The sequence below is a fragment of the Musca vetustissima genome, unplaced genomic scaffold (genome assembly GCF_032173495.1).
Source record: "Musca vetustissima isolate MV318-11 ecotype Yass unplaced genomic scaffold, APGP_CSIRO_Mvet_v1 utg52245, whole genome shotgun sequence".
NCBI classification, from domain to species: domain Eukaryota; kingdom Metazoa; phylum Arthropoda; class Insecta; order Diptera; family Muscidae; genus Musca; species Musca vetustissima.
Genome location: NW_026878342.1, coordinates 68,893 through 80,001, shown reverse-complemented (window position 1 = coordinate 80,001; position 11,109 = coordinate 68,893). Strand labels below are relative to the sequence as shown.

Sequence of the window (11,109 nt, the reverse complement as noted above, 5' to 3'; positions counted from 1 at the left end):
TATTTTTGTTAAAGAACTATTAAAATATCCATTATATATACGAAAATAAAGTGGTGTTTTAGAAAAAAAATATTCATTTTTTGTTTCAATTTATCAATGAGTATCACCTTTAATTTTGATTGAACATCCATGAAAGAAGTTCAAATAATATTACGGAATCAAAATAAACTAAAAATGAAAGGAAACCAGTAAGGAAGGATCAAAAGTCGGACGGAGCCGACTATATGATACCCTTCACCACTTTGGGTACATACAAGATATGCTAATATATACAATAATTTGTAGATAGAACAAACATATCATCTTTGGAGGATCATTGAGATGGAATCGGGCGAAATAAAATGTGCGATCTCCATAGATATTTGAACCAATTAAAAAAATGTTCTACACATACATTCTGCAATCGATGAAAAATTGAATGTAAAACGGACAGACTTGGAGTCTGTGGTGTATTATTCGTATGAAATCGTGGTGTATTATTCGTATGTCTCAATCGGACAAATATTGGAAGTTTGGGGAATCATTCACATAAGATCGGCGAAACTATATATGAGAGCTATATCTAAATCTAAACCGATATTCTCCAATTTCAATGGGGCCAAATAAGTGGCTTGTGCCAAATTTTATCCAATTCGGATCATAAATGCGTCCTGTACTTTGTTTACAATTTAACATGGACAGACAGGCGGACATGCATAAATCGACTCAGAAAGTGATTCTATGCATATTCTCAAAAGGAACTAAAATACAAAAATATGCATAAAAACATAATACCCTATGCTACAGTGTGGTGAAGGGTATAAATACTAAATATAAGTGGACCAATATATCTCATTTACAATACTAACCATCCTAGGAGTGGTAGCAAAGTATATCTCTTACCACGCGATGTGTTGGCCATAAAGGCTGTAATTTGCATTTCCCTGTTCTTAATGGGACCCCCCCCCATTCTCGGGGTCAATTTTTTTTTCATTTAATTCGATTCTACACTAATTCAAGAATGTCTCTACAAAATTTTAAGTGAAAATCTCAAGAACTCTTGAAGATATAGCCGATTTATTGTGTCAGCATTAAGCGACGGCTAAAGGGCTTCTCAAACTTTAAACCCGTTTTTCTCTTTTGTGAATGGCGGGCACGATAACTCAAAACCTAATAACCCAATAGATTTAAAATTTTTACACGTTTCTCTGCGAGTGTATAGCTATCGTATGAACTAGGATAAAGCCAATCGGTGAAGATCTTCCTTATTTTTTAACTTGGTTTTTGGTCTAAATTCGGCGATTTTTCAAAAATATTTTTTCAAAGGTCCGCCATTTTGTTAATTTTAGAGCGATGTCAATAATCCTAGTTCATACCAGTGCCAGACATGTACTCTTTCTAACACAGTTGGAATTTTCGGATTCCGATGATCCAGTGAGGAGTTATCATGCCCGCCATCAAAAATAAGGACTTTTTTTAATTACAAAAAACAAAAACAAAGCATTAACAAAAATTTTTTGTAAATTATTTTTCTTCTTTTTTAAATCTTCAAATATATATGTGCAAAGTTACAAACCTTAACAAGCATTGGTATTGAATTCCCAGCCCATTGAAAATCTTGAAAAATTAAAATCGAGAATGGTTGGGGTTCCCTTAATGGATAAAAAACCCTTGGCAAAATTGTTCATTGTTGGTTGGTATAAAGTCTGACTTTATATAATGTAGTCCACTAAGTTTCTTCTTTCGGCACTAGATCTTAGTTCATATTGCTGACCATATATTTTTCGCTAGTCAATATAAGGGCCCGGCCCTTATTTATGTATATTTAACTTGAAGAATGAGTCCTATTTTCGTAAAATTTATTTATTTTATATCGGATTTCCTCCATTTAGCACTTGATCGTATTTCTTATTATTGATTGGTTTTACTTTCGTTGTCCTACCGGGACTTTAAGTCCGAGGGTTTATACGTCGCAAGGCCTGTTAATAAGGTCGTCTGTGAAGATCAGCAGCTTCTAAAGTTAGTTGCCATAATCAATTTTTAGGAACTGTCTTCGCATTATTAACTTTGAGAAATAACATTGGCTTTTCATTTTCTTATATTTACTAATAAGTTACTTACTTGCCACGTTATTAATGGGAGCTATATTTTTTACCAATTTGGTCATTCTTGGGCCAACAAATGAGTAAATTGCATGTTATGGAAATATGACCAAAATTAATTATTTTCTTAATAGTCGTTGGTAGGAATATAATTAATTTAATGCTCCGACATAGATCACCGCTTGTGGTAGGTACAATAGTCTTAATCCGGAATAATCAAGCAATGATCATCTAAATCAAATAACAATCCACATTCTATAAACACAATTGCTTTAAGACCTGTTTGTTATTGATAAATTTCTCCCCAAAATATTAGGCCTATCTCAATTTAATGTGCCTTACAATAGAGGTCAATCATTGCAATTTACACGTGCCGTTTTCAAAACAAAGACCTGTTACAACAAAAATTCGTATAAAAGCGCAGGTGTGCATTTGTTATCTATACATTCGACTTGCAGTAATTCAATTAACATCACATTGAGGAGGATTTTGATTATCAGCTGTTAAAGGAAAGTACACCCAATTCCAAAATGAATTTAACTTGGATTCTGGGACTATTTGCAATAATTGTTGCTGTTGGAGCTTATCCCTTGGAAGATGCCGAAAGAGAAACACCAGGAGACTATGCTGAGAGACGTGTAAATCTTTTAGATGTTGCCGATGTTGGTGGAAACCACGAAAATGCTGCTGATCGCAAAGTTCGTCACGGCTGGGGTGGATGGGGCGGTGGTTATGGCGGCTGGGGAGGTTATGGCGGTTGGGGAGGTTATGGCGGTTGGGGTGGTGGTTATGGCGGCTGGGGTGGTGGTTGGGGTGGCGGTTACGGTGGTTGGGGACGAGGATGGGGTCACCGTGGCTGGGGTTGGGGTGGCTAATGATTGATATGATAAATTTAAATCCATATCCATATAAATATGAAAATGAAATGGTGTTGTGTTTATAAAGTAAATAACTTGCATTGTAAAAGCTATTTAATGTGGTGTTCTATATATTTCAATTTTGTGTAAAATCGATCTGAATAATAAAAAAAAAACATTTTCTCAATTATGTGTGTTTAAATTTTTACTGGAGGCTGTTCGTTTATGCATATGCCCAATAAACGAGACTGAACTAAGTATTCACAATTCTTGCAAAGAAAATTTACTCAGTTAAGTTATTCGATTACTATCAGCTTAAATTTAATAATTTGGTTATCAAATTTTTTTGGAGATTTCTAGTAGAGTAATAGACATCACATTGCGAAATCAATCAACTAAACCCTACACTGCGTATCATAACTATAGACGCACCCTTAATTCAATTGGTATGTTAGTTGAGAAATAAAATGGACCCAATTAGTTATTGTTCACAATAAAACGATCAAAAACACATATTATTCAACAAAAATAATTAATTTATTCTTTATGATTTCGCCGAATTCTGCACTTTCAAAATTGCTGGTGTTGCATAACTATAGACGCACTTTTACAAAATTAGAAAAATTAATTTTTTAAAACTTAAATAAAATAAAATAACTTTTATAAATAATGGGTAGGGCCTCCCTTATTTTGAATAAGTTCAAAAATTTTATCCATCACACTGTTGATCAAAATTATTCGCAAGTCTTCATCGATTGACCGCCATTCATCGATAATCACTTCTTGGAAATAAAATAATGTTTGGTATTGGCGGTTTTCTGCATAGACACGACGAGTCAAGATTCCACACATGTTCTCGATCGGATTCTGGTCGGAAATTTTAATATTTTTTAATTTTAACCATACTTGAGTACGGCGACTTTTATGAACTGGTGCGTTGTCCTGCTAAAAAACGAGTCCTTGATTGTTGCTGCTTTCCCAAAATGGCAATAATTTGTCTTCCAAGACTTGAACGTTCTCCACTGATGTCATCCGACAACATGGAAATGTCAAATAAAGCATTCCGTGGCTATAAAATGCTCCCAAGGTGACGGTTACCTAAATATCGTATTTCTTAAGGGGACCCCCCATTCTCGGGGTCAAAATTTTTTTTGATTTAATTCGATTCTACACTAATACAAGAATGTCTCTACAAAATTTCAAGTGAAAATCTCAAGAACTCTTGAAGATTTAACCGATTTATTGTGTCAGCATCAAGTGACGGCTGAAGGGCTTCTCAAACTTTAAACGCGTTTTTCTCTTTTGCGAATGGCGGGCACGATAACTCAAAAACTAATAACCCAATCGATTTCAAATTTTTACACGTTTCTCTGTGAGTGTATAGCTATCGTATGAACTAGGATAAAGCCAATCGGTGAAGATCTTCCTTATTTTTTAACTTGGTTGTTGGTCAAAATTCGGCGATTTTTCAAAAATATTTTTTCAAAGGTCCGCCATTTTGTTAATTTTAGAGCGAAGTCAATAATCCTAGTTCATACGAGAGCCAAACATGTACTCTTTCTAACACCGTTGGAATTTTCGGATTCCGATGATCCAGTGAGGAGTTATCATGCCCGCCATCAAAAATAAGGACTTTTTTTTAATTACAAAAAACAACAACAAAACAATAACAAAATATTTTTGTAAATTATTTTTCTTCTTTTTTAAATCTTCAAATATATATGTGCAAAGATGCAAACCTTAACAATCATTGGTATTGATTTACCAGCCCATTGAAAATCTTGAAAAATTAAAATCGAGAATGGGTGGGGTTCCCTTAATACGATATTTCAGTGGCGGTTCCTTAATGGCCTTGGGAGCATTTTATAGCCACGGAATGCTTTATTTGACATTTCCATGTTGTCGCATGAATTCAATGGAGTACGTTCAAGTCTTGGAAGACAAATTATTGCCATTTTGGGAAAGCAGCAACAATCAAGGACTCGTTTTTTAGCAGGACAACGCACCAGTTCATAAAAGTCGCCGTACTCAAGTATGGTTAAAATCGAAAAATATTAAAATTTCCGACCAGGTGCGTCTATAGTTATGATACGCAGTGTATTATTCATGTTCCCGTACATAAAATCTGGTCAAACTTTTCAAATTTTGTAAAGGAAAAAAGAAAAGAAAAAACGAAAAAAATAACATTAATGGGAGATTTTGGAACACAAAGTCTTATTCAACTTGCATTATAGATTTTTCCTTGGGAGGACAATTCTCTCTGTCTGGCTGATGGTACGAACGATAACTCTCGAAGGGAGTAACCGATTTCAACCAAACTTTACACGTCGTATTATTCCTTAACTTCGAAGATGGGGGAAACAGTCCACTTCTTCTGGTACCTCTTTCATAAACTGGTCAACATATTGCTGAAAATTAATTTTAAAATTTAATCCGAACGGACTATCCGATTTGAACCAAACTTTGTACAAACTATTATCTTTAGCAACAGATCAAGTTTGAAGATTCTGATTCTCACTCATTCTGATACCTCCCCCTCAAATAGTAAAAATTTTCAATATTCATAAATCCAATATCAGGCGAATGGAATGTTCGATTTGAATCAAACATTGCACAACCTATTATCCCTACCAAGTCGAGATCAAAGTCTGGTACTTCACCAACAGAGGGTCAATATTCTATAAACTTGTAAATTTGATTCGAAGCGAATTGAATAACCGATTTGATCAACATTAAATCCGAGACCTCTTTGATAAAACATATACCTTATATTAAAAAAAATAATAAAACCTATGTGTAATACCGATGACCCCGGCAAATCATACGGTGAGGGTTTATACCCGTCGTCAACACCGACTGACTCTTTTTTTCGATTTTTAAATGTTTCTGATTCAGTTCCAGATTTTATAAAGAAATCCGAACAAAATGAGAAAAAATTCGTTTGAATTTTACTTTTATTCATATTAATATTTTGCCATTACGGCATCAACATTTTGGTACGGTACATAGACTGAACATCATCGTTGAGATAAGTGTGATCGCCCGTTTGACAATTATAAATTGTTGTCCAAATCGGAATTTTTGTTGTTGGAAGTCCCATTTATTATCACATTTAGCAGACCATAAAAAATCTTCGAACTATTGACGTAACAAACATGACTATAACTGTTATTTAGCACCATTCATATCAAATTTAATTAGCTTTTTATGCCTATTTTATGTGAAAGCATAAGTCATTAAAACAGGTACATATATATATATATATATATATATTCTTGATCAGCGTAAAATTCTATGACGATCTAAGCATGTCCACCTGTCTGTTATAATCACTCTAGCGTCTAAAAGAATTGAGATAGATCGTTAAATGGGCTATATCGGTAAACGTTTAGGCATAGCTCCCATATATGGGTACCCCCAATTTTCGGTAGTTTGGGGTTCTTCAGCGCGTTTTTCATCGAAATATGTATATATATATAATATGTATGGAGCTATCAGAGGAGAGAGCAGATGTTGGAACCAATCTTCCCTTCGGACTTGATCTAGACTGATAGGTTGTGCAAAGTTTGGTTCAAAACGGACATTTCATTCGCCTGATATTGTATTTATAAATATTGAAAATGTTGAACCTTTGTGGGAAAGGTGCAATGAAACATGGGGTCTAGAACCAATACAGTCGAACTCGGTTAAGCGAAAAAACCTAATTTCAGAAAATGTTTTTCTTTTAAGCAGGATTTTCAATTGAAAGAACTTCGGGTAAGCGAAACTCGTTGCGTCTTAACGAAGTTTTCAATCAATATCTGAAAAAAAGAAATTTATAAATCTATATATATATAACCAGTGAGCGGAGCAGTATAGTCGGACGGGGCCGGCCATATTATACCCTGCACACCTACCACGAAAAGCAAACTTTCTGCGGTTCTATATTCTGAGCCTGGGCAATATTTCGGAACTTCATGTACAATTTCAAAGCGATCAGCGCGACATTTCCGTCCTCTAATTACGGATAACTCCCACATCAGAGTACATACAGCCATATAATTGGTATTAATTTGAAGGTCAACAACTCCTCTTGGATATACTATCAACTTTTCGGGTATATGTCCTTCAGGAGCAAGTATATATGCCCCAGAATAAAGATTTTGTAATTTTTCACACAAAAGTCAGGGTCCATTTGACCCGCTAAATATTGACCGATCTTTATCAAAACAGGCATGCTTATTCTTTGGTCCGAGCCCCTTCTCCATGCAAAAATTCGGTGTGTTTGGACCATAATTGCGGCCTCTGGAGCGACCTGAAAAGCCGACAAAATAAAGTTTTTGGTCCATTTCATCCCCTAAATATTAATCTATCTTTTCCAAAAACAATAGGGTCCTTCATTGGCTAGAACACATCCTACATGCAAAATTTCGTGAAGATTGGTTCATAACTGTGGCCTGTATCGTGTTTATAAATTATAATGGACAGACGGACGGACACACATGTCTAGATCGACTCAGCTAGTCGAGATATGACGATTGGTATACGTAAAGGTGGGTTTAGAACCAATATTTCGCGGCGTTACAAACTTTTGGGGCTGCACAAAGCTATAATACCCTGACAACATAGTTGTGTAGGGTATAATGAATTTGGTAAGAACTTCTTTTTTTCGTAGATATTTGCGTGGATGGTGGGAAATATGTGCAACATAATTTTAGGGTTGTAGATAAAAATTGTAATGAATTTCGCCGCCCTTTTAAAAATGATATTTATACCCTTCACCACAGTGTGGTACAGGGTATTATGTCTTTGTGCATATGTTTGTAACAGGCAAAAATAATCCAGATAGACCCATGGTTCCTTTTGAGAATATGCGTAGAATCACTTTCTGAGTCGATTTATGCATGCCCATCTGTCCGTCCGTCTGTCTGTCCGTCCATGTATTTTTGTTAACAAAATACAGGTCGCATTTATGATCCGATTTGGATGAAATTTGACACAGGTCACTTAATTGGCCCAAGGACGAACCCTATTGAAAATGGAATGAATGAACGAATGAAAAATCGGTTCAGATTTAGATATAGCTCCCATATATATTTTTGTCCGATTTAAGGTAAATGGAGTACCAAAGCCCCTATATATCTTTCGATTTGCACGAAATTTGAAATTAATAAAAATCTAGCAAGTTTCCTTGAAATCGGTTCAGATTAGCTTCCATATATAATTTCGACCTATTCATGTTGACTGTACACCAAATCTACTTACAAAATTTATAATAGGTTGCAGAATGGCGTGTGTTGGAATTGATGTTAGTCGGTTTACTTATAGATCGCATATTTAAGTTCGTTCAATTTCATGTCAATGTTTTTTTTAGAAAAGGCGACGTCTGTTAGGATACATATTCTACATATGTATCCCCAGTGGTAAAGGGTATCATATAGTCGTCCCAGTCCGACTTTACTACTTTCCTTACTGGTTTTATCTTAAGCGGTGCTCGTTTCATATAAATTTGTGTTCTTGTAACAAAAAGTCTTTCTCTTAACAGATTTTCAGTTAACCGGGTTTTCTTTTAAGCGAAGTAAAGTGTTTGAAAATTCACCCAAAATATTAGTTTAAATTTTTTAGTTCAATTAACAGATTTTTTCGATTAACCGGCGTTTTCATTTCAAGTAGCAGTAAGTATACCTATGGTAGAGGGTATCTAAAGTTCGGCCCGGCCGAACTTAACGCTTTTTCACTTGTTTTTTGATATCAATTATAACGACATATCGCTTAAGACCAATTTCATCGGTACCTTGTCCGTCGTTATAAGCGATTTCGACTGTAGTCACAGTAATGAACTTCGTATCGAGATTCAATACTTAGTTTTGTTATAAAAATATAATACATCAGAAATGTACGCTTGCTATCGAGGACACATATTCAAGCCTACACATAACTTATGTTATTTTACCAGTCCATTAAAAATCGTCGAAGATTATTTCTAACACATCACATATGTATCCATACTGACGTAACAAAATGGCTAATAAAATTGTTGACAGACTTCTCACCAACATTTATTACAGTTTTATGACTATTTTATATGGCAACATAGATCATAAAACAAGGGGCTCGTTACCGTTCGTATCAGTCTCCAAATAGTATTTGATTCATAGCTGCAATTGTTATGTTCACTAGAAGTGTTAGAACATATCATTTACATACATATCATATCTTAATTTTGTATTCCGTCTTCATGCATTCATTCATTGTATCTCAATTAATCCTAAATTGTTGTGGAATCACATTAAATGCGAAATAAATTTGTCTAAACGCTACACGCCCACCGTATTTAAAAATAACTATTCTCTATTAGAATTCAAACATCAGTAAGCAAATCATTATATTTCGGATGGGGTCGACCATGCTAAACCCTACACAACCACCACTGGATTAAACACTGAATTTTACAATTGTCCCATATTAAATAAACTTAATATGCCCCTAGCTTCTAAAAATGCTTTATTCTTAGTAAAGTCCTTCAGTCTTTCATTCACAACTCATAGGTCTGTTTCGTGAATAGTGTCATTACCCAAGAATTGGGTTAGAAGGTTTGCCAAATTAAATGTTCCAACGTTTCGCTCTCTTATGTAAATGTACCTACAGGCTGAGATGTCATGTAAGAATATTATTATTCTAGTATTTTTCTTTATTGTTAATCATTAAGATTTGCTTTGTCTTATCCTAATTTGGGTTTCCCCATATCTTTTTTCCAGTCCCCTCCTTATTCCAATGACTTTAATTCTAGATGCACTGCGCTAAAATGATTACAAGTACAAGTAATAATGTTGATAAAAAAACTGTGGGTTCCCTACAATCATTTAATATCCTCACAACATAGTTGCATGGAGCATAAAAATATTAACAAAAGTTATTTTTAGATATTTGACAAAATTCACCGAGTTCCTAAAAATTTCCCATCCTGAATCATCTTAATTATTTTGTTTGTATTTTACCCTAATATCTGCCTGGAATTGATATGAATATGAAATGACCAATGCAGATAGCCACTTCCAGACTTTGTTTGTGTTTTTATTTTGTAATAAAATGTTTATCTGGCTCGGTGCCGTTTAATTCTTGTGGGCAAGAAAACAATTTAGTTGTACGAAGTATGAATTTGAATTAAGTGGGGGAGTTTTTGCGCTTGGGTTATATTCAGTGTTTTTATTTTATTTGCGTGGTTAGATCACAAAGTGATTTAACTGGGCTTATCGGAGAGTTAATCGAGTGCCATTCATAAGTTCTGTTTCTTTTTTGTTAACCCAAGATTATATAAATAACTGACATCCTGTTAATTCAATTCAGTTTCAGAAAGGAATTCAGAGTGAAATACGTTGATCGGAAATATACTGAGGCAACTAAACGAAATGCGGATTTTATTTTTTGGTTTACTTTTTACCCTATTCGCGGGTATAATAACGGCTGTTGAAGATACTTCGGATAATCATGATGTGTCAGAGGAAATTATGATGACTACTATGACACCAATAGTAGATTCATTTGAGTCGTTGATGATAGAGGATACCACAGATGTTCCATTGGAAATTATGAAGAAGGATACCGCAGATCCTGCAGATACTCCATTGGAGGAGATGATTATAGAGGATACTAAATCTACTGATTTTATGGATATCGCGGATATTGGGGATAGCCATTCCAATGATGGTGCACGGAAGGCTCGTGGTGGTTATGGTGGTGGCTATGGAGGCGGTTATGGCGGAGGCTTTGGTGGTGGTTATGGTGCCGGCTTTGGATTCCACGCAGGCGTAGGTTATGGCGGAGGTTATAGAGGTTGGAATAACAGAGGATATGGAGGCGGTTGGAGAAACAGAGGATGGGGAGGTGGTTATGGTAGACGTGGATATGGTTATGGAGGATATGGTCGTGGTCATTATCATCATGATCACTGGTATTAATATTAAATATATTTTATATGATAATGAAATGTGTGTTTGTTTGACTCAATTTTGGAAAAAAATAATTTTGAATGGATGTAATTTAATATTTAAGTTTTGAATAATTGATTATATGTCAAATGAAAAACAAATAATAACTATTTATAATAATCATGAAGAAATGCCTTTTAGTCCATTTTCACAATTACCGTTTCTTTTGTGGAATCATTGTGGAAGAAGTAAAAATGAAATGAT

The 11,109-nt window shown here is 34.7% G+C and overlaps 2 protein-coding genes across 2 annotated transcripts; both read left to right on the top strand.

Moving 5' to 3' along the window:
• Nucleotides 1–2,611: 2,611 nt before the first annotated feature.
• On the top strand, nucleotides 2,612–2,956 carry LOC133323130 (uncharacterized). Its single transcript, XM_061532085.1, has one exon. It carries the CDS (start codon nucleotides 2,612–2,614, stop codon nucleotides 2,954–2,956), a length of 345 nt encoding a protein of 114 aa, XP_061388069.1.
• Nucleotides 2,957–10,437: 7,481 nt separating this feature from the next.
• LOC133323129 (keratin-associated protein 19-2-like) lies at nucleotides 10,438–10,875 on the top strand. Its single transcript, XM_061532084.1, has one exon. It carries the CDS (start codon nucleotides 10,438–10,440, stop codon nucleotides 10,873–10,875), a length of 438 nt encoding a protein of 145 aa, XP_061388068.1.
• The last annotated feature ends 234 nt before the right edge of the window (nucleotides 10,876–11,109 follow it).

Bases quoted from the DNA above. Each gene is read 5' to 3' on its own strand.
- LOC133323130 (XM_061532085.1), top strand. From the start codon at position 2,612: ATGAATTTAACTTGGATTCTGGGACTATTTGCAATAATTGTTGCTGTT.
- LOC133323129 (XM_061532084.1), top strand. From the start codon at position 10,438: ATGACACCAATAGTAGATTCATTTGAGTCGTTGATGATAGAGGATACC.